Raw genomic sequence first — 26,913 nt, forward strand, 5'->3', positions numbered from 1 at the left:
AGGAAGGAGGAAGGAAGGAAGGAAGGAAGGAAGGAAGGAAGGAAGGAAGGACAGAAAGAAAAAGAAGAAAGAAGAAAGAAAGAAAGAAGAAAGAAAGAAAGAAAGAAAGAAAGAAGAAAAGAAAGAAAGAAAGAAAAGAAAGAAAAAGAAAGAAAGAAAAAAGAAAGAAAGAAAGAAAGAAAGAAAGAAAGAAAGAAAGAAAGAAAGAAAGAAAGAAGAAAAAGAAAGAAGAAAAGAAACAGAGGGCTGGGCGGTGACACTAGAGGTAAGGTGCCTGCCTTGCCTGCGCCAGCCTTGGAAGGACCGTGGTTCGATCCCCCGGCGTCCCATATGGTCCCCCAAGCCAGGAGCAACTTCTGAGCGCATAGCCAGGAGTAGCCCCTGAGAGTTACCGGGTATGGCCCAAAAACCAAAAAAAAAAAAAAAAAAGAAGAAAGAAAGAAAAGAAAAAAGAAACAGAAAGAGAAGAAAGAGAAGAAAAAGAAAGAAAGAGAGAGAGAGAAAGAAGGAAGGAAGGAAGGAGAGGAGGAAGGAAGGAAAGAAAGAAAGAAAGAAGAAAGAAAAGAAAGAAAAGAAAGAAAGAAAGAAGAAAAGAAAAGAAAAGAAGAAAGAAAGAAAGAAAGAAAGAAAGAAAGAAAGAAAGAGGAAGAAAGGAGAGAGAGAAAGGAAGAAAGGAAGGAGAGAAAGAAAGAAAGAAAGAAAGAAAGAGAAAGAAAGAAAAAGAAAGAGAAAGAAAGAAAGAAAGAAAGAAAGAAAGAAAGAAAGAAAAAGAAAGAAAGAAAGAAAAAGAAAGAAAGAAGAAAGAAAGAAAGAAAGAAGAAGAAAGAAAAGAAAGAAAGAAAGAAAGAAAGAAAGAAAGAAAGAAAGAAGAAAGAAAGAAAGAAAAAAGAAAGAAAGAAAGAAAGAAAGAAGAAAGAAAGAAAGAAAGAAAGAAAAGAAAGAAAGAAAGAAAGAAAGAAAGAAAGAAAGAAAGAAAGAAAGAAAAGAAGAAGAAGAAGAGAAAGAAAAAGAAAGAAAGAAAGAAAGAAAAGAAGAAAGAAGAAAAGAAAGAAAGAAGAAAGAAAGAAAGAAGAAAGAAAGAAAGAAAGAAAGAAAGAAAGAAAGAAAGAAAGAAAGAAAGAAAAGAAAGAAAGAAAGAAAAAAGAAAGAAAGAAAGAAAGAAAGAAAAGAAAGAAAGAAAGAAAGAAAGAAAGAAAGAAAGAAAGAAAGAAAGAAAGAAAGAAAGAAAGAAAGAAAGAAAGAAAAAGAAAGAAAGAAGAAAGAAAGAAAGAAAGAAAGAAAGAAAGAAAGAAAGAAAGAAAGAAAAACACTTGGGTTTGAAAGAAAAAGGGAGGGAGAAACTGGGAGTGAGAAAGCCTAGGGACCCCAGTGGGGCCCGCTCCATCCAGGCGCGGGGGACTTGGGCTCCGGGAAAGAAAAACCTGGAGCGGGGGCAGCAGCTGCCTATTTCCCTGAAATTGCTTCGGAAAATGACATTCCCGGGGAAAGGGACAATTTGGGCCCTGGAGCAGGAGATGAGGCGGAGAGCAGAAGGCGGGGGCGGCCAGGCGCGGGTCAGGGCCCTTAGGCTCCCCTGGGCTGATGGAGAGGAGTCACAGATTCGGGGAGGTGTTGGGTGTGGGGGAAGACAGGCCCAAGAGCGAGCCGCCCCCCAAGTCCAGTTACAGCGCCATAGGAGACAGCCCAGCCACCCAACCGCCTGGGCCCAGAGCTACCTCCCCGGTACTGGCTTTGGGGGGACTTAGGAGCTGCGGTGCCAGTGCCAATGAGGGGCTGGCGCACAGAAAGCAAGATTAATAATCTGGAGGCAAAAGTTAATCAGGTCCCTCCTCGCCAGCATGATTGCGTGGGGCTGTGGAGGGAGACCCCAGCTTCACCTCACTCCGCAGAGAAGATGGGGAAGGAAGGTACATGCCAGGGCAGACAGACATAGAGCTCAAGAAAGAGGGGAGGCAAAGACAGACACAAAACAAAGGCAGCCTTTGTGAGCGCCCACAGAGCACAGAGGGAAATCCCACTGCAAAGAGAGCAGCTCCTTGGAGTGGATGAGGCTGACGTCTCTGAGGAAAGAGATAATTGGGTTGGGGTGCATGTAAAAACATTATACAAAACAATACGTATTAATATTAGTCACAGTCCACAGAGGCGGGGGACAACCACATGATGTGAGACAGAAACTAAACAAAAATTTAAAATGACAATGACACAGAGGAAAAAAATAAAGGAAGAGGGAAGTGGTCAGCCCAAGCTTGTGTCTGGCAGGGGTGGGGGGAGTGTCGGGGGTAGTTCTGCAAGAGCCACCAGCTACAGGCCCCAGCTGTGGGACAGCGATTGGCTAGATAACCATTGGCAACAGTCTGGCCTCCATCCCTCTGTGGTGCATGGAAAAGAAATACTGGGGAGCAGATGTAATAATGCCCAAGTGACTCCTAGTCCCAAATCTCTGAGATGCAAGAAATCCTGCATTCTCCAGCTTACCTCATTAACCCTCATGCACCCTCCAACCTTGGACCTCTTTGCAGGCAAGATGTCCAGAGACTCCCAGTTTCCAGGAAAACCGGATCCTGCCTTTATGGTCAGGGACACATTTAATGAATCAGCCCGTCGGCCACCTGCGACCCGAGCTTCAGTCCCCATGGCCCAGTCACTCTCCCTCTCTAACTCCTCCCAAGCCCGCCAGAGCTCAGCTGGTAAAGGAGGCTGAAGAAAATTTCCCTGGCTTTCCCTTCTTATTATCTGCCTCTCAGCTCCAGAAGGGGTCGGGAGGAAGTGAAGCACAAGCTATAAGAAGCAAGCAAGCAAGTGGGGCCCCTCCACAGAAAGATCATTTGGGGGGAGTCACTTGTTTTATTGAAGGGCAGAAGGGCTGGGGGTGAAAGGAAATGTGGAGGACAGGGTTGAAAAAAATAGATCTTCTTCAGGGGTTCCCTGATGGTTCAGGCAGAAGAAGACCCTCCTCATGATACAGTCACTTCCAGACACTGACTCCCCTTCTTCTTACAGCTGAGTTTGCCGGTCCCACCCCCAGAAGAGCCCTGAATGACCTTGACAGTCACATTGCCTTCTTTGAACTTCACTGTGAACCTAGGAGGGGGACAGAAGAGTCAAAGTTAGTGCCTCCCCCAGCTCCCCGAGTTGAGTTTCCTGAGTGAGAGCAGTCCATCCACTACCCTCATAGCAGAAGCCAAGGCACCAGAGAACTGGAGCAGGGGATGCGTATAAAACACCCTCGTCCCTGTTCTGACTTGAAATGCCTCACTACAATGATTTTCCCTGGTCACAATGACCAACATTGGTCATCTGTGCCCAGCAGTCCCTCATCCCCAGCGGGCGGCCTTACTTATCAGTCACAGTGATAGGCAATTGCTTCTGCGTGGCAACCAGCATAGCCCGAGACATCTTGGTCAGCAGCTCCACCACATGTTCACTGACCAGCAGGAAGTCCCCTTTAGCACCCACTGAAGAGATCTTAGGAAAATGAGAGGAAGGGACTCATTCTCCTCCTTAGGAGAAGCCTGAGATACTTCACAGTGCTGAAGTATTGTGAGGGGGTAGCCACCCCTCAGCACAAGGGCACCTAAACCCCCACCTCATTTAGATGTAAACTGAAAAGCCCGTCCTTTAAGCTGGTGACTGACACGCCTGCCACACTGTCCAGCCCAAGGACAATTTTGGTCTGAGATTTCTTGGGGTCTGCGAGAATCACATGTCCCTTGGTCAGGAGCAGAATTCGGGAGGAAGTCTAGGGAAAGAACAGGAAGGGGTAAGGAAAAATGGGAATCTACTGCACTCCCCACTTCCACTCAGCCAGAGACTTCAGCAAAGAAGCTGCCTCACAATCCAGCTGCTGGCCCAGGCTGTGAGAAAGAACAGGCTCGGGGCTTCCCCATGCAGGGCTGTACCTTGCCATTGCCACGATTGACTTTCTTCACAGTCTCTGCCATCAGAACAGGCCCTTCTTCCCCACCTTTCAGTTTCTGCAGTTTGGGGTTCCTCTGCAGTCCAATGTAGTCACCGTGGAATGGGAGAGGGACGCTGAGGAGATACAGGAGAGGTGCCATAGGAGACAAGGCCCTGACCCCCAGGATCATGTGCCCTCCCCAGGAGACTCAATGTCAGGTGTCCCACAGCCCAAGATCTGTTCTCAGCTGTATCTCCTCTCAGAGTTCAGTCCAGGTTCCCCAGCAGCACTCCTGAGGAACCTTTAGAACTAGGCAAATGATTGGACTCACCCCCAGACCCCAGAAAAGGGAACTAACACTCAGGAGTTTAAGCTTCAGGAGGTTCTGCTATGTATTCACATCTGAGAACTGCTCTCTACAGCCCTCTGCCACTGCAGGGCCTTGCATGTTTGTTCCTGCTGGACTGTGCAATCCCCAGACTCACCTCGCAGGATAAGATGCCTTTTTGCCCTTAAACAGTTCACTGGCACAGACCTTCTCCCTCAGGCTCTCTACCTGTTTGGGGGACAGTCGGTCCCGGAATTTCTTGCACTGTAAGGAGGAGGGGCAGGAATAAAGACCCTGAAGGGGAAGGAGGGCTGGGGTTGGGGGAAGCTGAGAGGTGAAGGAGAGAGGAGGGACTGGAGAAACTCTACTGAGGAGATGAGATTGGAGGTGCTGGGAGGGGTCTGGAAACAATCAGACTCAGCTCAGTACTGCCTGATTGCCCAGCACATAGCTCAAGGCTGTCCCAAACATGTACCCAGTAAGTGCTTTCAGATGATTTCACTTAAATGAGGTGCCTCGTCTGGTTCAAAGAGAAGAAAGTAGAATTTCCAGTGGTTGGGAGAGCAGGGACTGGGGAGTCACAGCTGAACTGGGCATAGTTTCAGTTTGGAATGATGGGAGAGTATGACCTAGGATGACACATGGCCATGAGAATGCCCTACTGCCAGGACACAAACATTAATCTTACAAAACACAAATTAATTTTGTGAGTTTTTGTTTTGCATTTCCCACCACAATGGAGAAAGAAAGAAAAAAATAAAGAGCAAGAGGAAGGAAGGAAGGAAGGAAAGAAGGAAGGAAGGAAGGAAGGAAGGAAGGAAGGAAGGAAGGAAGGAAGGAAGGAAGGAAGGAAGGAAGGAAGGAAGGAAGGAAGGAAGGAAGGAAGGAAGAAGGATGAGGGAGGGAAGGAGGAAGGAAGGAAGGGAAGAAAGAGGGAGGGAGGGAAGGAGGAAGGAAGGAAGGAAGGAAGGAAGGAAGGAAGGAAGGAAGAAGGAAGGAAGGAAGGAAGGAAGGAAGGAAGGAAGGAAGGAAGGAAGGAGAAGGGGAGAGGGAAGGAGAAGGAAGAAGGAAGAAGGAAGGAAGGAAGGAAGGAAGGAAGGAAGGAAGGAAGGAAGGAAGGAAGGAAGGAAGGAAGGAAGGAAGGAAGGAAGGAAGGAAGGAAGGAAGGAGGCCAGAGTAATAATACAATGGGTAGGATATTTGTCTTGCACATGTTCAACCTGGGTTTAATCCCCTGCGCCCCATATGATTTCCCATGTACCACCAGGAGCACAGAGCCAGGAATAAGCACTTCCAGGTGTGGCCCAAAAAGAAAAAAAAAATAGAGGAAAGGAAAAACATAGAAAACGATCGGAAAAGATAGCTCAATAGGCTGAGTGTATATTTTGCATGCAAGATGCCCAGGTTCAATCTCCAGCACTACACAGTCCTCAAAGCACTGCCAGAAACTGAGAAGCCACCATCTCCTTCCCCAGCTCAGAAGTAGTCCCTGAGCACCACTGGATGTAAAAGAAAAAGAAGTGGAAGATGAAGGCCTTGAGGGAAAAACAAAGGAAGAAGTGGCAGGGGGAAAGAGGCAAGCAGAGAGCAGTAAACAGGAAGGGTGGCAAAAGAACTGGATTCCACTCACCTTCCACTGGTGAAAAAGCTGCTGGAGCTCCTGATTAACCACACGGAAGCACTTGTATGGGGCAGCTGGCCATGTTTTGTCTAAGACCTTGGGTGGTGGCAAACTTTTCTTCAGCCCCAGCAAGAATTTTTGTGCCTAAGATGGGAGGAAGTGGGAGGAATGGAATCATGAGAAGGAACTTGCATCCATATCCTACCACTTGAAAGGAGGAAGCATCTCAACCCCACCCCACCTCAAAATGAGAAACAAGGAGTGTATCTGAGGACTTGGAAGGGATTCACCTTCTGGATCAAGCATCAACAAGTTAGACGGCGAGAACATGAATAAGAGGTTAAAAGGAAAGAATGTTATTCCATGGCCAAACTGAAACTACAATGAGCAGGGTGCTTTCCTTGCATATAGTCAACAGGAGTACAATCCCCAACATCCCATATGGTCCCTTGAGCACTACCTTGAATGATCCCTGAGAGCAGAGTCAGTAGTAAGCAATGAGCACCAGGTGTGCCCCCCCCCAAAAAAAGAGAGAGAGAATCCATTTCAAAAAGAGGCCTGTTACCCAGGGTGATGAGGTGAAAGGAACCTATATGAAGACAGGTCTCAGAGTTTACTCTTGTGGCTACTTATTCTTTTTTTGTTTGTTTGTTTGTTTTGGGGTCACACCCAACAGTGCTCAGGGGTTACTCCTGGCTCTATGCTCATAAATTGCCCTGGCAGGCACAGGGGACTATATGGGATGCCAGGATTTGAACCACCATCCTGCATGAAAGGCAAACGCCTTACCTCCATGCGATCTCTCCGGCCCCGTGGCTACATATTCTTGAAGCCACTGCCACTGACAGTGTGAGTTATTAGATAGGTTCTCAATCTCCCTCCTTCCTGATCCATCAAGTCTCACACCTCAACTCCAAAACCTCTGCTCAGAGCCTTTGTCACAGTATCCTTTGCATTACCCAGGCACACCAAACATAGAGGGTGGTTCCATGTCATGTCCTCTGCCCAGCCCAGGTATTACCAGTCTGGATCTTAGCTCTGCCCACCCCAGAGTCCATGGTTCTTCGAGATTCCACCCAAAGCCTCCCTGCTTTCCTAGTCACAGGTTGACTCTACTTTGTTGTTGTTGTTGTTGTTGTTGTTGTTGTTGTTGTTGTTGTTGTTACTGAACCACATCTAGCTATGCAAAGGCCTTACTCCTTACTCTGTACTCAGGATTCAATTCTGGTAGGGTTTGGGGTACCTGTAGCCCACTTGCAAAGCAAGTGCCTTATCTCTGTACTATCTCTCCAATTCATCTTTCCTTTCTTCAAAGCCACATAGCACTTCGTCTATCCTTATCGGGCTAATGGGGTTCCATCCTATTCAAGATATACATGTTACTCATTGATCAGAAGCACCTTTGGATGGAAGCATCCTTTGGATTGGTGCCTTAGACCACCTGTTCTCCACCCGAGGATATTTTCTTGTGCTTCCTAATAAAGACCCCAGATCTCAGGGAGAGACTGCTTGTGGTTTCAGTTTTTCCACCACCGTGGAATCTGCTTCTGAAGAGCGGAAGGCTTGCATGTGGGAGTTCCTGAACCTGTTTTATCCCCTTTAACTGTGAGTGGATTATTTCCTGTGTCAGCATTTGCTTCCAGACTTGCGTCTCTCCAACTTCCTGAGATTGGGGCATGAGGTTTCTGCTAAATATCCCTATGCTTTTATACTATTATCTGAAGAAATCTTTCCCCTTTTCTCTCTCTCTCTCTCTTTTTGTTTTTTGTTTTTTATTTTTGAGTTACACCCAGAGATGCTCAGGGGTTACTCCTGGCTTTGTGCTCAGATATCGCCCCTGTTTTGGTGGTGGGAATGTTGCACTGGTGAAGGGGGGGTATGCTTTTTATGACTGAAATCCAACTATATCCATGCTTGTAATCATGGTGCTTAAATAAATATTTTATTTTTAAAAAAAGGGGGGGGGTAAAATAAATCGCCCCTGCAGGTTCAGGGGACTCTATGGGATGCCCAGAATTGAACCACCTTCTCCTGGGTTTAGTGGTGTGCCAGACAAATGCTCTACCACTGTGCTATCTCTCTGGCCCCTCTTTTCCCTCTTCTAAATGGTGCATCTTTAGGAATAATGCTCCTAAGACCTGAGGATTTCAATATCTGTTGAATCTATGTCTGGCACTATTCTAGGTCAAGAGTTCTAGCAGTGATCAGAGAAAATGAAGCCTTCATCTCATTGAGCTTCCATGCAACTGGAGGTGGGAAGAGAGAGCCCACAAGCAAAAAAAAAAAAAAAAGTAATGTAAGGTTACTATATATGTAATGAAATAAAAAAAAAAAGGCAGCCTCTGAGATAGGAATGAACGGTAGTGTATTCCAGAAACAGAAAGTAGCTAGCATGGGTTTGATCCTTGGCATTAAATTTTTAAAAACAACAACAACAAAACACTAGAGTGAGGGTGTCGATGTCTAGGAACCCCTATGTGCATATTCCTGTCAGGCTTGTGATTTATTGCTTAAATTAATAGCTTAACCTAACAGCTCCTGAGTTGACATTCAACAGATGTTTGATAATATACAGGTGACCCCAAGGTGAAAAAGGAGCTGGTCAAAAGGCAGAGCAAAAGCAGATTGCTGGTCTTAGGCATGCAGCAAGGGAGCACGTATCCCAAGATGACAGACAGCCTAGAGACAGCAAGAGAATACAGGTATGGAAGAGCCTGGGATGATGAAAGCTCCCTGACAAAGTACAGGAGGGCCCCAAGGAGGCTCAAGAAGGCAATGGAAAGTTCTAATAATAGGGCACAGAACACTCTCTCCTCAGCCTGGGGATGGGGGAAGAGGTAGTCTCTCCCTAGAAAAAGAGAAACCAAGAGCTAGTGCATGTGTCCCCTGTCTGAAAGAGTACATTAGTAAGAGTCCTTACATTGTCCTTAAGATTTCCAAAAACCCAATCAACCCAGGTCAGTTCTAAACAACTCAGCATCTGCTCAAGGTCTCCCATCTTCCTCCTCCTCCTCTAGAGCCTTTCCAGATTTCTCTGGCAATACTGCTCCTTCCCAGTCAGTTCCTCTTCTACAATTCACACTTCTCAGACATATAAGAGATGGAGTCTCTAGAAATCACCTTTCTCTGTTCCTCTATTTCTTTTTGCACATCATTTGCCCAGCTCTGTCTGGTTATGGCTCCTTAGAATTAAGGTAGAGAAGAGAAGATGGATGAAAGTTCTTTTGCATGAGGGAGTCCTGAGTTCAATCTCTGGCAGCACAGAGTCAGAAACAGCCTCTGAGAAGTACTGGGTGTGCCAAACACTCAAAAAATATAATAATCACTTATTAAAAAGGTAAAACCTTTCCTGGGATTTAATTTCTAATTTTCCTTATATTAGTTCAGGGGAGTCTTTGAGAAATATTACTGCATTTTCATCACAGCCATAAGGTGTACCTGAGAGGCCTGGTTTAGCTCATCCAATGTTAGCCACCCAGGCCCCCTCTCTTCTCCGCCTACAAAGCATAAACCAATTGCCGGGTGTATTGAGTACCTTTTCTGCCATGAGGTTGCCGACAGTGTACTCTCAAACCAAAATGTTCTCCTGTTCTGCTCTTGGGCCCCAGTGGATTGGCCTTGCCAACCCTTCTTCTGGCATTTACATGCAGAGATAAAGCATTTCTCATACCCCACATCTCCCTCTTCCAGCAAGTCCCAAGTCCCTCCCAACACACACACACACACACACACACACACACACACACACTTACTAGGCTCCTGTAGATAAAATTTGCCAAGGTGAGGGCAGCCCCTGACCGGAAGTATTTTCGATAATCCTTGCGGGCCTGGAAGAGACAAAAAAAAAAGGCAACCAAAGATAGTGAGACCGAGAAGACATGCTACTATTTTCAACTACAGGAAGAAGAAAGGCCAGAGCAGAGGAAGGAAGGAGTGGCAGATGAAATGCACAAAGCAGAAGGTAGCAAATGTAGTCTCTGAGTGAGGTCCCCAAGCCCTGCCACATAGAGGGGATCTTTTGTGGAGCTCTGTCTTACATCAGAGCCAGCCCTGTTCTCTGCCACTCTTCCCCACCCCACCCCCCCCCAGAAGCTGGCACAATCCAGGAAGAACCTGGTGACAGAAGGGATGCAGAGAAACACCTCCCTTCCCTTCCCCATTACCTTCCACCCTCTGACAAAAGCTTGAATCAACAATGCCGATGCCTTCATCTTCCCGTAGCGCTTTTTTTGCTGTGGAAACCATAGGCCAGTTAGGAAAGTCCCTTGTCCTCCTGAACCACCTCTCCCTCTGTCCACCCTTGCCAGGCTGATGAGGCCAGAGCTTTGGTAGGGCCAGGTACCGTGTTGCCACGAAACCAGGAAGAAATGAGTATCTGACTCTTGCGCATCTGCTGGTAGTGAGTGCGGCAGCGCCAGCCTCGGTATGTCTTCTGGATAAGCGTGGCCAGCTGCTGCAGTCGGAGGCGCCTCTTCTCTTCCAGGTAGAAAAGCTGTGCAGAGGCAGGACAGGGGTGCTGAATGTGTGGCCCCAGGTGGCCTGGGGATAGTGCTTTCTCTTCCCTCTGCACCAGAAGCTACCCTGCCATATTACTCATGGTGCTACTTATGCCTTTGTCCTGTCCAGTCCTCAGTGCATTTGAGCCCCTACCAAATTCAAGGCGGTTGCTGTCATATCCTGCACTCATCTTGGAACCCAAGAATGGCACATCAGTTTCACCTCCTATTCCTCCCTCAGTAGAGGTGCTCAGAGTGAGACATGATAGAACCCCTAAATTGTAGGTTCAAAGCAGAATGGTACCCAAGAACTCAACTTCCAGAGATAAAAATCCCTGCAGATAGATCTCCTGATCACCAGTTGTTCCAAGGGATCACTACTCCTCTCCCCAATTTACCACCCCATTCTTCCATCCCCACACCCACCCAAAACAAGGACATCCTCCAACTTACAGTTTTGGGACTTCTAATGAAGATCTTTGTTTTTCCAAAGGCCCTGTCCTCTGAGCTTATGTTCAGCTCCTTCAGGATCTTCTCTACTCCTTCCCTATGGAAGCAGAGGAGAAGCTGCCTTTGGAGGGTCATCCCCGGAGAGAGAATCCCTCAGTCTCTCAAGAGTCCTGACCCCACACCACCCTAGGGAAGAGGCCTGAATGTCAACAGGCTGTAGAGCCTCCGAACAGGAATCATTCAAGCTTTGTCCCCAATGGCACTGGCGCAGAAAAACATGGCACTTCCCCCACCCATGCTCCCTGATCCCTAGTCACCCCACTGAGTCTCACCGATCTCCTCCATTCCAACGGGGCCAGGTGCTTTTGCTCAGTAATCGATACCTTTCCAGGAAGGGCCCATATGCCTGGCGGAAGGCATAGCCTGCCCGCCGTACCCGCACATTCTCCAGCAGCCCCAAGTACCGCGCCTGGACAGCTACCAGCTCAGATGAGAACAGCCGGTGCTGCTGCTGCTCATTGGGCTTCAGGCACCTGGTAGGGAGACAGGCAGGCACAGGGGTAAGGGACCACTCATTTGCAGCGTGCCCATATGACCCTCTGCACATTGTTCAAACACTGGGTCAGAGCAATAGCACAGAGGTAGAGCGTTTGCCTTTCATTCGGCTAACCCTGGATGGCCACAGGTGTGATACCCAGCATCCGATATGGTCCCCCATGCCTGCCAGGAGCGATTTCTGAGTGCAGAGCCAGGAGTAACCCCTGAGCATTGCCGGATGTAACCCCCCAAAAAAATTATTCAAATACATTCCTGGTACAAATACGTCTCCAAGGAAGTGGACTCACTGGTCTGCCCAGTCTCACCCACTCCAACATGGTCCCTGCCAATGTTTGATGCCCTCCCCATGCCTCGACTCTTGAACTGTGTCTTCCTCTGTGTTCCAGGAGGAAAGGACACTGAGACCCTATTGCTGAGACATCATCTCTTCATGGACCTTTTCTATAGGGTATGGACACTGAGCCGGCCATCAGCTAGGGAGCACGTTTGCTGTGTGCTCAGCATGTCACCTGATGTAATTGGGGTTCTTGGAATACAGGTTCTTCATGAGAATGGTCACAGAATTCTTGAATTGGGTCCCAGCAGTGAGAGGTCGTTTAAGAGATGCTTGCTTAGGGTCACCCTCAGGGAACAAGGACCGAAGGAGTGGGTGCCTGGCCTTCCGCATGGCCTGGGACAAGTCCCGGTAGAGTAGGTCATTATTTTTATCAATAAAGCTGTTCACATTGTATGTCACCTGTAGAAGAGCAGATATTGATCTTAAGAGCCCAAACTCCTGTCTGGCTTTTGGCCATTAGAATCTTGGTCTCCTTATAATGTATTCCTGCCTCTTGGGCCAGAGAGATAGCACAGCAGTAGGGCATTTGCCTTGCATGTGGCCAACCCATGAGTGACTGGGTTAGATTCCCAGTACTCATATGGTCCCCCAGCCTGCCAAGGGCGATTTCTGAGTGCAGAGCCAGGAGTAAACCCCTGAACACCTCTGGGTGTGGCCCAACAACCAATCAATCAATTAATCAATAAATATATAAAGTTAAAAAAAAGTATTTCTGCTTCTCATCTATCCCCCCAGCTCTGACCCCATTGCTTCAGTTCCAAGCCCTAACCTCCACTCACCTGCCTGCACGCACTCTCACCTTGCCCGCATAGTGGGTAATGCGGAAAGAATTGAGGCCCATGGAGTGGTCGTACTGACGCTTTGCATTTTGGGTCACTTTGCTCTCATAGTGACTATGCTGGGAGAAGAGCTGGTTCAACTTGGCCAGGAAAGTGGAGTCGCTGACTACTCCAGGCCGCAGGCACTCCTCATCCAGCATGGCCAGGATGCCTCGCTGATGCTGCGCAGGGAGAAAAAAAAAATTAGCTCAACCTAGCTCTGTCCTCCCATTTTGTGCTCCACCTCTCTGCTATCCCTTTGCTTCTTTTCTCTCTTCATCGTTCAAAGCAGGAATCAAGGGGGAGGATGTTTAGCGCTGTACATCTGGCCAGTGTAGAAGGGAAAGCCCCAGAAATAAGAGAAGGAAACTCACATGCTCAATGAGATTACAGATAATGCCATTATCAAAGTATTCCACCTTTGTCCATGGTATGCCCTGGCAAGGGAAGACATAAAAAAATTATGAGGGAACAGGTCTATGCCAAGTTTCAAAGACTTCCTCAGACCAGAGTCCTTTTTCACTGGACTCATAAGGCCCCTCAGAAATCCCTGTGTTCAGGTTTGCTCTTTGAGCCAATGTTCTCCCTTGAACACATATTTTGCTTGTTTGTCTCTAGTTCTTTGCTTGTTGCAAGTCAGCCCCTTACGTTTCCACTATGGAGAATTTCTATGTTCTCTTTTGAACACACCCTTCTCCTTTCTCTCCCATCACATACTTCTAAATAGTTTCAATAAAAACTATCTTGCTTCACTTTCTCCTAAAATTATTTTCTGTGAAGGACAGTGGGAGATCCTGCACTCATTGAGGTTTTAGTTTCTGTTTCCATTCCCTCACCCCAAAGTTGTGGAGAATTTGGGAGGTAGCAGATAGACACCTGGGAGACCCCAGAGCACCTATGACATAAGGAGAAACCAGATGTTACTATAGGGTGAAGAGAGAGGGGGACTATATTATGAGAAAGATTGATAGAAGGACTACCCCACCATGGGAGAGTGGGATCCAGGAATATGAGAAGAGAGTGGTGACAAACGATGACACTATTGGTTATCTATAGTATAGAGCCAGAGTACAAATGAGCTGATCAGCAAACAATAAAGCTAATTTCATACACTTATAAGGAAAAAAGTCCTTGATTCTTGGGTTTGAAGGGTAGTTTCAGAGTCTGGAGGACTTGTTTTGTTTTTTGTTTTTTTTTGGGGGGTCACATGCTGCTATGCTCAGTGGTTACTCCTGGCTCTGTGCTCAGAAATCACTCCTGGCAGGCTTGAGGGACCATATGGAATGCTGGGGATAGAACCAGGGTCAGTTCTGGGTCAGCTGTGTGCAAGACAACTGCCCTACTGCTGAACTATTGCTCCAGACCCTGGAGGGCTTGTTTATAAAATCTGCAGATTGCTGGTTCCCAGTGCCAGAGTTTCTGAACAGAGTCTGCTAATTGGCCTTTCTTCTAACATGTTTCCAAGAGATGATGCTAATAACTGGCTTCCCTTTCAGAACCATTGATCTCTATGACATTTTGAGTCTGTATTTTTTTTTTTTGGTTTTTTGGGCCACACTCGTTGATGCTCAGGGGTTACTCCTGGCTAAGCACTCAGAAATTGCCCCGGACTTGGGGGGACCATATGGGACGCTGGGGGATCAAACGGAGGTCCTTCCTTGGCTAGCACTTGCAAGGCAGAAACCTTACCTCTAGCGCCACCTCGCCGGCCCTGAGGCTGTATTTATTTTTTATTATTATTTTTCAATTCTTTTTGGCAAGGCAAAGCTCCTGACCCCCAGAAAAATAAATTTGTAGAAAAATATACATTTGCATATTTTCCTGATTATTCAAAAAAAAGAAAAAGACCTCTGAAAGGAGGTAACCACTTTGGTTACCTCTCTCTGGGAAAGAAAATTAGAAAGCTGAAGTCAAGGTGGGAAGGAGAACTATCTCTTCACATTTTTCTAGGTTTTTTTAAACAGTGAAGCCTAGAACTGTATAATCTGTTTGATGATTAAAATTTTTAAACAAAATCATGCAAGACAACTCTTATTATAAAAAAAAAAAAAAAAAGCCTTTTCTCCACACTGTGCCCCAATTGCCTGAGGTGCTGCCACAACAAATTCCCAAGAGCTCACAGGAAGCCTCCTGGGGTGACTGTCCCTGAATGAGATGCCCCAATCACACTTTGGGTGACTCAGCTCAATCACTGAGTGTTTTTAACACCTCCTCACAGAACACAGGGCTTTCCACTGATTCAGGAAAGAAGTGTGGAAATGTTGAGCCAAAGGGCACTTCTGGAAAGGAAGTCTGAGAGGTCGAGGAGGGAATGGTGAGATCAGGACCCAGAGGGGACAAAGTGCTCTGAGAAGGAAGTGGTCGGGTGCCAAAACTAGGAGAAACATCCCTTCTAAATTTGGCCCACAGACTGCCATAGGCCAAACACAGCTGTCACTTCTCCCTTGTCAAACCTCTCCCAGCACACACACACACCCTTTCATCAATCTGTCCTCTTCTTTGTCGGGCCTTCAGTGAGAGATGAGGAACTAGAGAATGGAGAACAGAAAAATCTAGGGTGTCTTACTAATGCTGGGACAGCTGTGCTAGGGAAACTTTTTGTCCTTTGTGTTCCCATCTGAAAGGATGGGTCTACTGAAAGGAAATTGTGATCCAGGCGAAAAAAAGATCTGCATGTGTCTAGAAGTCATTCAAGACTTGGGTGGAAGAAGAGGACTTTCTTTACCTCTCTCTTATACTCTTCCTGCTCTTCTTTCAGGGTTAACTCTATGAACACCTGCTGGAGCTTCTCGTTGCAGTAGTTGATCACAAATTGCTCGAAGCTATTATCCTGAGGGAGAGTACACAGATCTAAGGGAGAAACCAACTCACCCCAAGATTCCCTCCTTTCTCTCAGCCCAATCTCCCTTTAGTTACCACCCCATTTGAATCACCCAGCCCTAGGAAAGCAAAGCACTGAGGTTGGAAGAAACACTTACCTCCAAGATTTCAAAGCCGTAGATATCCAGAACCCCCATTACCTTCTTCTTCTCCTCAGTCTTTACCTGAAGAGAAGGAATAGATGGGTCTAGAACAGGCCTGCTCTACACACTAGCTCAGCTTTTTCTGGGAAAGACCTTGTGTGAGCAGGGAACATAAAGTACTAGGATGGACTTGGCCAGGCTGGAAAGTAACTATGATTTAATTCTCCTTCCTCCTTGATATACTGGAGAACAAACAAAGAGGAGGAAGGGAGAGTAAGATATAAGTGGATTCTAGGATGATGCGTTCATGCTATGAGGGAGAGAATTGAAAATTTTCTCAGGAAAATAATCATCCTTATACTGGTAGAAGAGCAATTCACATAAAATTTTATGTCCTTCTATCATTAATTCTTACTGGAATCTTATAAGGTATGATTATTTCCATTTTCAGATTTAAAGAAATCAAATTGTTGAAGGGCTAAGCATTTACCCACCCCTAGATTCAAAGTCTATTTCACCCTGCTGCCTTCCGGTAAATAGCTTCTAAATTGGTGACATTTTTATGTGCATGATTTTAGAATGATAGCTTTATCCTGATCTAATTCACATGCCATAAAAGGTATTCAGTGGTTCTTTTCGTATATCCAAAAGATGTACAGCCATTACTTTAACCTAATGCCAAAGCTTTTTCATTATCTCAAAAAGAAGATGGTGTCTATACCCACAATCATTCACTCATGGTTCCCTTCTCCCTCCGATCCCTGGAAACCCTAGGCTCACTTTCCAACTCTGGTTGGATATTGCCTAGTCTGAAAATTTCAAATGAATGGAATATGTGATGGGAATCATTCAATATGTGGTCAATAGTCCTTTGATATCTGGCTTCTTCTCGATATGTTTTCAAGGTTCCTCCATGATGGCTATGTAGATCGGCTTAATTTCTCTTTATGGATAAATAATAACCCATGGGATTTTTGTTTACACATTCATTAGTGATGGACATTCAGATTTTCTCCACTTTGGAGCTATTGTGAATAATAATAGTTTTCTAAACATTCAAGTCTTTTTGTTTGCTTGATTTTTGGAACTCCCAAACAGTACAGGAGCACACAGGCCCCTCCCAGCTTGACTGGTAGTTCAGTGCTTGGCCTAATAATGTGGTGCTATTGCCCCAGGTCACTCCTTGCTGCTTGGAAAACAATATAAAGCTGGGCCTCAATCCAGGTTGTGCACCTTACCCGTTTGATGCTCAGGGGTTACTCCTGGCTAAGCACTCAGAAATTGCCCCTGGCTTGGGGGTACCATATGGGACGCTGGGGGATCGAACCACCGTCCTTCCTTGGCTAGTGCTTGCAAGGCAGACACCTTACCTCTAGCGCCACCTCGCGGGCCCCTGTATTGTTTTTTTTATTTTGCATATATATATGTAGGAGTAGAATTCATCAACTATATACGGTATTTTCCGGCATATAAGACGACTTTTGAAACAAAAAAAAAGTCAACTGAAAATAGGGGGTCGTCTTATACGCCGAGTATATCCCAAAAAATGTTTCAATATGCCACTAAATGAAAATTGTCTGAATATTGCCACAAAACGAATTTTTCAACTCGATCCTGCACCAATCACTGCAAGGCTGCTCGGACCGCCTCTCTTACTCAGCCAATCCAAGCAGGCTTTTGATGCATGCAAATTAGACAATGTTCTGGACCCGAATCTACACTGTCAAAAGCCTGCTCAGACTGGCCAGAGTCAGAGAGGAAATCTAGTACAGTAGAACCTTTGAATCTTTGCTTGTGATTGGCTCACTGTGGTACATACAGTTGCAGCACAGGAACGTTCTGTCTGATACAGCGAATATAGGCCTAAACCTATGTTTTAACTGCAAAATTTGGGGGTCGTCTTATACGCCAGAAAATACGGTAATAGCATTTTGAAAATATATATGAGTGGAATTCATCAACTATATGGTAACACATACATAATTTCATCTGAACATCACTAAACCCTGCGTATCAGAGAGGATTAATGTTCCAGTTTCTAAATTGGGCTACTTAAGCTCCTATCTTTCTAAAATGGGATCCAGGAACACTATTCAGTGGGAGGACACTTTTGTCTAGCAGGTGTAATGTCACAGGTTCGGTCCCTGGCCTGGCTCCATGTCACCAAGTATGAGCTCCACAGAACTGCTCTTGTCACATTCAGGTCCTAGTGGCACAACAAAATCAAATCCCTGACACAACACAATCAAGAGGGAACCCCCCTGCAAAAACAATAAACTAGGGGGCCGTAGCAGTGGTGCAAGCAGTAGAGCATTTGCCTTGCACATGCTAACTTAGGATGGATCCCCTGGTGCCCCACATGGTCCTCCAAGGCAGGAGAGATTTTTGAATGTATATCCAGGAGTAACTCCTGAGTGTCACCGGTTGTGGCCACGAAACCAAAAATAAATAAATAAATAAATAAACTATGGTGTGTGTGTGTGTGTGTGTGTGTGTGTGTGTGTGTGGCACGCGCCAGTGCCAGGGATTGACTCGGGTTCTTCCTCCATATATAGCAAACATTCTACCACTGAGCTGTATCATATAAACAGCATCAGCAACAACAACAACAGCAGCAATAGGCCAACAGCAACAATAATAAAATGAAGAAAAGGGAGAAAAATAAATGATGTTTTAAGAATGTTTGTAGGAACTGGAATAATCGTGCAGTACATAGGGCACTTGCCTTGGCCAGATATGGCTCCCTGACATTCCATATGGTCCCTTAAGCACTGCCAGGAATAATTCCATGAGCACTGCTGAATGTAGACCAAACACAAACCAAAACAAAAGTAAAAAAATAAATAAATAAATTGAAGGGCCATGTAGTCAGTCACTCTATTTCTATCCAAAGAGTTGAATTTAAAAAAAAAAAAACACACACACACACACAACGGGGGACCAAAGAGATAGCACAGCAATAGGGCATTTGCTTTGTATGCAGCTGATTCAGGACAGACCATGGTTGGAATTCCGGCATCCCATAAGGTTCAACAAACCTGCCAGAAGTGATGTTTGAGTGCAGAGCCAGGAGTAACCCCTGAGTGCCATTGGGAGTGACCCCAAAATAAAATAAATAAAAACAAAAAATATTGCCACAAAAACACTTTGTTTGGAGCTAATGAGATATCAGGGTAAAGGTTCTTGCCTTGTACGCTGCTGACATTGGTTTACTCCACAGCATTCCATATGGTCCTCCAAGAACCAACAGAAATGGTCTCTGAGCACAGAGTCAGGAATAAGCTCTGAGCACAACTGGGTATGGCCAGGAAAAAAAAAATTAAAACACCACCAACAAAAAATGTTGCAAGGAACTCTGACTGACACCTCATCCTCCTGAGCTTATCTCAGAATCCAAGGTATGGAGCCAATAATCAGAGCAGGAATGATAAGATAGATCAGATGATATTAAAAGAAGATAATTTCTCACCTTGATGCTGTCATTTATTCGATTCACTATCCAGTTGAAAAGGCGACTGTAGATATTCTTTGCCAGAGCATCCCGAGCATACTGAGCCTAGGGGACCAGGTCAAGCTAGTTAGTGCTACAACCACCAAGCACACTCCAAGTCAGCCCATTTCCTAGGACCCCCTTACCTGTATGATATTTAGAGTGGAAACCACCTTTTCTTTAGCTGCTTCCATGGTCCTCGAGCACAACGCTTTCTCAATCACCTCTGAGTTCAAACCTATAAGTTCCCCAATCTCCTGAATACCTGGTGATGATGAAATACAAGGTGACTTAAGCAACATCTCCCTGACATTAGGAGGGAGGAAAGTTAGGGTAACTAAAGGGATACTGGTGTCCTGGGTCTTATTTGGGAAATCCTTGTTTCTCATCCATAACCTGACCTTGGAGGAAATGTTGCAGTGGAGAGAGAGAATGGAGACCAGGAAATTTTATGTGCATCATCTACAAATGAAAGTATCTTAGAAAACAGATGTGATTGTCTCACTTTGTGCAAAAGTCACTGCTATTTTGAGAAGTTCTGTAACCTAGACTTTCACATTTTAAAACTTCATCTCAAGATGCCTCCCTGGAAGTTCTTAGTAAGTATGTTCTAAGAACACACTTAGGGGTTGAATGAACAAATTCTGCAGATGGTGGAAGAACAGAGACAGCAGGAGATTCCAGGTGGCATATTAAGCAATGTGGGGTGGGGGTCCCAGCAGGGTGATACGGACCTTTGCCATTAGAGATGCCACTTGCTGAAAGCCCATTGGCTTGGAACTCGCCCACCATCTCCACATTCCCAAGCTTCAGCACCACAGCTGTCACCTCCAGCACCCAGCGAATTTCCTCCTCTGTGAATCCAATCATGGTCATTGCATTCTTAGGAGAGAGCAGAAATTAGATTCTGAAGTGTGGAGCCAGTTCAATCCCTCTTCACTCCAAGCCAGAATAAAGGGGAGTGGGAAGAGGGGTTGGCATGGAGGCTCAAGCTCATGTGCCAGTTGGTGCCCACCTGCATAGACTTAAAGTTGGAGGCATCATCCATGCCAGCCACTTTGGACACTTCCTGGTTCAGATAGGTGTAGCCACTTATGTTCTGCTCCAACTTCAGGGCTTCTGCAAGAGCCAATGTGAGGGGAAGAGTTAGACTATGAGTGGTCTGGAACCTCCACCTTAACCCTCAAAGGCCTTGCCCTAGCCTAGGTTAGTGCTTTCATTTTCTCAAGAGTTTTTGATTTTTTTGTTTTTGAATTTTTCTGCTGTCTCCTTCTATTTTAGGACTCTTAATTCCTGTGATGATAGGTTAAAATTTTAGCTGATATGTAGGGCTTATATAATCATTATTTTGTTTCTTCCCCCATTTGTTTATTTTTTTAGCCCCCCCCCCCCCGCCTCCCCCATTTATTGAAAGAAAAGCTTTAGTCTTCTCTTAACCCCAACCTCAGGGTATTAAACAACCAAAACCAGAGAAACAGATCTTTCATTTTACTCAGATTTCAGTGGATTTGAGAGAGCAAGGAAGAGGGGTGAGCACTATACCCAACAAACCCTCACACCTCGAGGACCTTTGACCTGGTTGACTGAAGATTATTTGTTCATTGAGCACCAGTAAAGTGGTAGATTCTTGCCTATCCTGTTCTTGTTCTTCTAGAAAGTTTTCTCTGACATGAATTGAATCAAATCTTAGCTTCACCCAGAGTGAATCTCTATTTCAGCCCAAATTACATAGGTTTTGTCAGTCTCTTTTTCCCCTGCAAGTAGTGTTTGAAGATGGATATTTTTTAAGGGGATGCCTACAGCTTGTAGTGCTCAGGGGACCATTCAGTGCCAGGGATCAAATTTAGGTCTCTTGCATTGAGAACCATCTTTTTGGAGAGGCAATATAGAGTGATGCTCAGGGCTTACTCCTAGTTCTGTGCTAAGGGATCACTTCTGGCACATATGGGATGCTGGGGATCAGATACAGGTCAGTCACTTGCAAAGCAAGCACCCTATCTGCTGTACTATGACTCTAGCCCAGGAAAAATTTGTTTTATTTTTGTTTGTTTGTTTGTTTGTTTTTGTTTTTTTGGGCCACACTCCATGGTGCTCAGGGGTTACTCCTGGCTGTCTGCTCAGAAATAGCTCCTGGCAGGCACGGGGGACCATATGGGACACCGGGATTCGAACCAACCACCTTGGGTCCTGGATCGGCTGCTTGCAAGGCAAATGCCGCTGTGCTATCTCTCTGGGCCCGAAAAATTTGTTTTAAAAGCAAACAATTTTGGGGTCAGAGCAGTGGCACAGCAGTAGGGTGTTTGCCTTGCATGCAGCTGACGTAGGACGAACCGTGGTTTAATTCCCCAGTGTCCCATATGGTCCCCCAAGCCAGGAGTGATATCTGAGCACATAGCCAGGAGTAACCCCTGAGCATCACTGTGGCCCCAAAACCAAAATCCCCCCAAATCAAACAATTTTAATTTTTAAATGGCATGGGAGAGAAATTTTGTGGACGCTCTCATGAACCCCATAAAATAAATAAATCAAACATCCCAAGTTGGAATGTGAGTGATCCCTGAAACAGAATGCACAATAAAGAAACAGGAAATAAGTCTCAGGTCCAGAATAAATAGGTGAAGGTGACTACTAGGAGGGTGTGGTCCTGGGGATGATTATTTATCTTTATATTTATGTGCCTGCCTAGCCTTCAAAAGCATGGGGTTTGGAGGGATTGGGGATTGGGTCACACTCAGTAGTGCTCAGGATTACTCCTGGCTCTGCACTCAGAAATCGCTTCTGGCAGGCTTGGAGGACCATATGGGATGCCCAGAATTGAACCAGGCTCCATCTGGTGTTGACCGTGTGCAAGGCAAATGCCCTACCACTGTGCTATTGCTCCAGGCCAAACAAACATGTTTTTTTTTTTGTTTTTTTGTTTTTTGGTTTTTGGGCCACACCCGTTGACACTCAGGGGTTCCTCCTGGCTATGCGCTCAGAAGTTGCTCCTGGCTTGGGGGACCATATGGGACGCCGGGGGATTGAACCGCGGTCTGTCCAAGGCTAGCGCAGGCAAGGCAGGCACCTTACCTCTAGCGCCACCGCCCGGCCCCAACAAACATGTTTTTAAGGGCTGGAGAAATAATATAGCAGGAAAGGTGCTTGTCCTGCAATCAGGAGATCCAGGTTCAACCCCTGGTATCTCGTACAGTCCTCCAAGCACCATTAGGAGTGATGCTGAGGGAAGAACCAGGAGTAGTCCCTGAGCAGCACCAAGTATGCACCTCCAAAAAACATGCTTTTTAGAAATAAATTTAGTGGGCTGGAGCAGTAGTACACTGGGTAATGGCTGACCCAGGTTTGATCCCAGCATCTCATATGGTTCCCTGAGCACAAGCAAGAGTAATTCCTGAAAGCAAAAGTAGAAGTAACCCCTGAGCATTGCCAGGTGTGGCCCCCCAAACAAATAAAGAGAATATACAGAACATTAAAAAATAAAATAAGTAAAAGAAATCATCAAAGCTGTTCACCAGGAATAGAAAGGTATGAGTTAATCATGGAGCTTGAGGGAGATCTGTGAACTTATTCAAAAAGTCTGAGAACCAGGGAGAACCCCTCACATTATAGTTTAATGGCAACTTTAATTTCAGCATCCCTGAAACATGAATTTTGAAGCAGACACTAAAGACGTTTGTCTGGACAGAGAATGAGTCAGAAAGCAGCTGGGATGATGACATCAAGGAGAGGAAGACCCTACCTGAACTCAGCCCACACCATTGGATGACAGAATCAGCCAGAACAAGACATAAATGCCTATGATTCAGACAAATTGAAAGCCACTGAGACTATTAAACCAGAAGAGAGCATAAGGACCTTCAGGAACTCTTAAACAACAATTTTCCAGAAAGGTTAGGGGGAGCACAAGCCCAGTATCATGTAGTGGGTTAGATCCCACAGTCCTCAACTAGAATTGGGGCTTTAGAGACAAATTCTGACATGGCCTCAAGTTCCACCAGCCCTTACAATGATATTATGCAGAGCTATCATGTGTGGGCCAGTCCAGCATTTCGTGGGATGAGTTGTTCATAGTATGAGTCAACAAGCTCTAGCTCTACACTCTGTCCCTACAATTACCTACACAGGTTTTGGTCTTTCTTTTTTCAATTTTGGTACTAGGGATTGAAATCAGGGCCTCACGCATGCAAAGCAAATGCTCCACCTCTGAACCACATGTCTGCCTTGCACAGAACTGTTGTTATTGTTGTAAGGTATTTGTTCACATATCTGCCACCCTAGGAACTTTAGAAGATTAAAGTTTTTGAAGACAAGATGCCCTTAATCATCTGTGTAACCCTAAAGGCTAACACATGTTAAGTCAGAAGCATTCAACCTGTGAATGGAACCTCCATAAAACTATATAAGCAGGGGGTCAGAGAGATGCTACAAAAAGGTTAAGATACATAGCTTTCAATGTAGCCAACCCCATTCTGACTCTCAGTGCTACATTGTCCCTCAAGCATTATGATATTTATTCCTGAAAGCACCTAAGTACCTCTCTGGTAGCCCAGGTACATCCAGCATGACAGGGCTTGAACAACACATCATCCTCAAGACATCACATCAAAAGTACAGGTCCAGTTGGCCAAGACTCATCAGGAGGAGCCACACTTCTTGGTGGGGTGGGGAGAGAAAGAAGAAGAGGAGAAAAGAGAAGGAGGAGGAGGAAGAGGAAGAGAAGGAAAAGGAGAAGATGAAGAAGAGGAGGAGGAAGAGGAGGAAGAAGAGGAGGAAGAAGAAAAAAGAGGAGGAGGAAGAGAACAACAGTTGGGACTGGAGCAATAATACCACTGATAAGGAGCTTGTCTTGCATGCGACTGACCCAAGTTCCATCCCCACCATCCCTATGGTCCCCTGAGCACTACCAGGAGTAATTTCTGAGTACAAAGCTCAGAAACCCCTGAGCATCAGGTGTGGCCAAAAAGCCTAAATAAATAAATAAATAAATAAATAAATAAATAAATAAATAAGAAAGTAACTGCAATTTAAGCATATCAGACCCAGGACAATTTTTCAGTTTGCACTCTGAATTTCCTTAAACTCTATAGCATCCTGCCTAGTCTCGTGCTGAACTATTGGTACAGTTCTTTAAATTGAAGATAAGAGATGCATAGATGGAAATGAAGATTCCAGGCCAGGGGGTAGAATTCTAGCGGAAAACATGGAAATGAGGATTTCATTTTGAAGGAGGCTTGGGAAAAGAGCATAGGTGGGGCAGAACATAAGAGCAAGGAAGCAGGGTGGGGATGACACTTAATTTAAACAAATATAAACCCTCAAAAAGAGAAAGCAATTTTGAGGGACTCAAGGCAAGAGAAATCCAGAAACCAAGAGAGCACCTAAGGTGTGGGGAAATTGAACAGAAATCCTGCCCTGTGTCCTGTCCTGGTGGGCACATACTTAGCAGTTTCGCGTCAGCTCCAGCCAATATCTGATAGAAGATGTGAAAGTTCCTTTCTCCTTTGAGCTGCTTCACTACTCTGGATTTCTCAAGCAGATCTAGAATATTAAAAAAAATAATGTTCCAAGGGGACTGGAAATATACCTTAGTGGTAGACAGCTCATTTTGCATATATGAAGTCCAGGGTTTAATCTCCTGGAACCCATATCTCCCCAAAAAAGAAGAAAATAGTGTCCAGAGGATCTGGAATATAGTGCCATGTCCCTCTAACCCCCTCCTTCCAGGTATCCCTAGAGGGTGGGGAATCAGGGAAGCAAACAGCAGGTTAGCATGAAGATACACAGTGTGGGATAGGTAGAGAAAGGAGGTGACATACAGAACTGGGAGACATACAGTTTGTGATGACACCGCCGAGGGGGGATCCCTTGAAGTCAAACTCAACATCCATGTATTTTCCCTTCAGAGATCAGAGAGAAACACTTTGCTTCCTCCTCTTCTCAAGAGGCACCGTGGAAACTCCCTCCCAAGCACCCCACACCTACTCCTCCCAGCCTAGGGAGAGGCTCACTCACAAATCGAGAAGAATTGTTGTTGCGGATGGTCTTGGCATTACCAAAAGCTGCAGAGGAAAGGCAAGGAGTGAGGTAGTTAAGAGAAGAGGGAGTTCAGAAATGGAGCAGGGAGTCTACCATCACCATGCCCACCTCCAATTCCTTGGGAGAAAGGGTAAAAGAGTAAAAGAACCTTGGAACTCTGGGGCAGGGGTTCGATCTGAGGTTTGGAGGCATAGGGGTGCCATGGGCAGGTTGAAGAGTGCTGAGAGGCCATCCTCACCTTCCAGTACTGGGTTTGACTGCAGCAGTTGCTCCTTCACAGAGTCCACCTGCTCCCCTTTCTCACAGACAGCTGCCACATAAGACATCACCAGCTTACTAGCCTCTGTAGGAGAAACTCTTTTATAAGACTCCAGCAAATGCCTAGGTACTGCTTAGCCCAGCATTTTATACCCCTCCAAGTCAGATGAAACTCCTGAGGGGAAGAAACTCCTGGAGGTGGGGACAGGACCATCAGGGAGTACCAGCATGGGCAGGGAGAGAGGGTCCCAGCCAGGTGCCTCACCTGTCTTCCCGGCTCCACTCTCGCCTGTGATGAGGATGCACTGGTCTCGATCCCGGTCCCTCAGTGACTGATAGGCCATATTTGCCAATGCATAGCTTTGGGGGAGCAAGGAAGCGAAGACTTAAGCAGGGTCAGATGCCAGAGCAATAATAGTACAGTGAGTCAGCACTCTGCTTTGCATGTTGCCACCCTGAGTTCAATTCCCTGCATCCCATAGGCTCCTCAGAGCCCTTCCATGAGTGATTCCCAAGTGCAGAGCCAGGGGTAAGCCCTGAGCATCATTGGGTATGACCCATAAACAAAAAATAAAGTAGAGTCAATGCTAGCCACCATCAATTACTTGATCCCCATTCCCACATTCATCCCCCTTCCCAAGAGACCAGATTGCAGCGAAGGCAGCCAGTGAGAGCCATGGAGGAAGTGGGAACTGAATGGTCCTCACAACCTTCTCTTCATCTTTCTACTCACATATGGGGCTTCTGCTCATAGAAGGTAAAGTCCCGATACTTGACAATGAACTCTGGGCCGTAGATGGGCAGCTGCTGGTAGGGATTCACGGAGATGAGCACACTTCCGATGTAAGTCTAAAGTCAGGGAAGAAGGTGAAGGGAGCATGAACAGGCTGGGGAGAGTCCAGGGTGTGTTCAATTTCATACATCCACAGATAGGAGCACCCCGGAACACTTACATAAATCTCCTTATTTTCATAGCGCAGCTGGAGGTTCTTGAGCAGAGCCTCCTCCACCAGGGGTTCCAGAAGGACCAGGTCCTCCACCCCCACAGAACGTTCCAGGGAAGTCATGTTCAGAGGTGCTATAGATCCTGCAAGTAAGGGGTAAGGGTGGTGCTGGTAACTGTCCACTTTCAAGACCATTAATTGTGGGGTTGGAGGTTAGAGAGATCTGCATACCTTCCTGTCCCTGCTGACCAATCCCTAAAGAGAAGATCCCTCTCTCCCCGTGTAGGAGAGGCTCAGAACTAGTCCACTAGTCCTGGCTTACTGGGGAGACTAGAAACCCAGAAGAAAGTATGAGGCAACTCTGCTCCTGGATTGGAATATGGGGTCCACTGTCTCTGACCAGTAAAAAAGTAGGTGCCCGGGCCCGGAGAGATAGCACAGCGGCGTTTGCCTTGCAAGCAGCCAATCCAGGACCAAAGGTGGTTGGTTCGAATCCCGGTGTCCCATATGGCCCCCCGTGCCTGCCGGGAGCTATTTCTGAGCAGACAGCCAGGAGTAACCCCTGAGCACGCCGGGTGTGACCCAAAAAACCAAAAACCAAAAAAAAAAAAAAAGTAGGTGCCCAAGGAGCCAGAGAGATAGGAAAATGAGTGAGGTACTTGCTTTGCATATGGCCTGCCCAGATTCAATCTCCAGCATTTGCTATTGTCCCCCAA

General features: G+C 46.0%; 1 protein-coding gene across 1 annotated transcript; it reads right to left on the reverse strand.

Moving 5' to 3' along the window:
* Nucleotides 1-2,957: 2,957 nt before the first annotated feature.
* MYO1A (myosin IA) lies at nucleotides 2,958-26,320 on the reverse strand. The gene is made up of 27 exons (XM_049783659.1): nucleotides 26,207-26,320; nucleotides 25,987-26,102; nucleotides 25,519-25,613; nucleotides 25,234-25,338; nucleotides 24,972-25,018; nucleotides 24,793-24,856; nucleotides 24,399-24,497; nucleotides 19,978-20,081; nucleotides 19,697-19,844; nucleotides 19,109-19,227; nucleotides 18,942-19,028; nucleotides 15,488-15,553; nucleotides 15,235-15,339; nucleotides 12,884-12,946; nucleotides 12,491-12,691; nucleotides 11,864-12,090; nucleotides 11,129-11,329; nucleotides 10,800-10,893; nucleotides 10,193-10,342; nucleotides 10,014-10,082; nucleotides 9,603-9,677; nucleotides 5,860-5,994; nucleotides 4,387-4,493; nucleotides 3,903-4,035; nucleotides 3,590-3,742; nucleotides 3,341-3,468; nucleotides 2,958-3,084 (listed from the first exon to the last, which is right to left on the reverse strand). The coding sequence occupies exons 1-27, from the start codon at nucleotides 26,318-26,320 to the stop codon at nucleotides 2,958-2,960; spliced, it is 3,132 nt and encodes a 1,043-aa protein (XP_049639616.1).
* Nucleotides 26,321-26,913: the final 593 nt, after the last annotated feature.

This window comes from Suncus etruscus, chromosome 11, assembly GCF_024139225.1.
Source record: "Suncus etruscus isolate mSunEtr1 chromosome 11, mSunEtr1.pri.cur, whole genome shotgun sequence".
Taxonomy (NCBI): domain Eukaryota; kingdom Metazoa; phylum Chordata; class Mammalia; order Eulipotyphla; family Soricidae; genus Suncus; species Suncus etruscus.

What these genes read in the sequence shown, in the direction of transcription:
- MYO1A (XM_049783659.1), bottom strand. Translation starts at nt 26,320, where the DNA reads ATGACTTCCCTGGAACGTTCTGTGGGGGTGGAGGACCTGGTCCTTCTG. An exon ending in TATGAGCAGAAGCCCCATAT is followed by an intron (nt 25,614 to 25,986) that starts GTGAGTAGAAAG and finishes GCTCCCCCAAAG; the next exon opens with CTATGCATTGGCAAATATGG. An exon ending in CTTTTGTCAGAGGGTGGAAG is followed by an intron (nt 9,678 to 10,013) that starts GTAATGGGGAAG and finishes TGTCTCTTCCAG; the next exon opens with GCCCGCAAGGATTATCGAAA.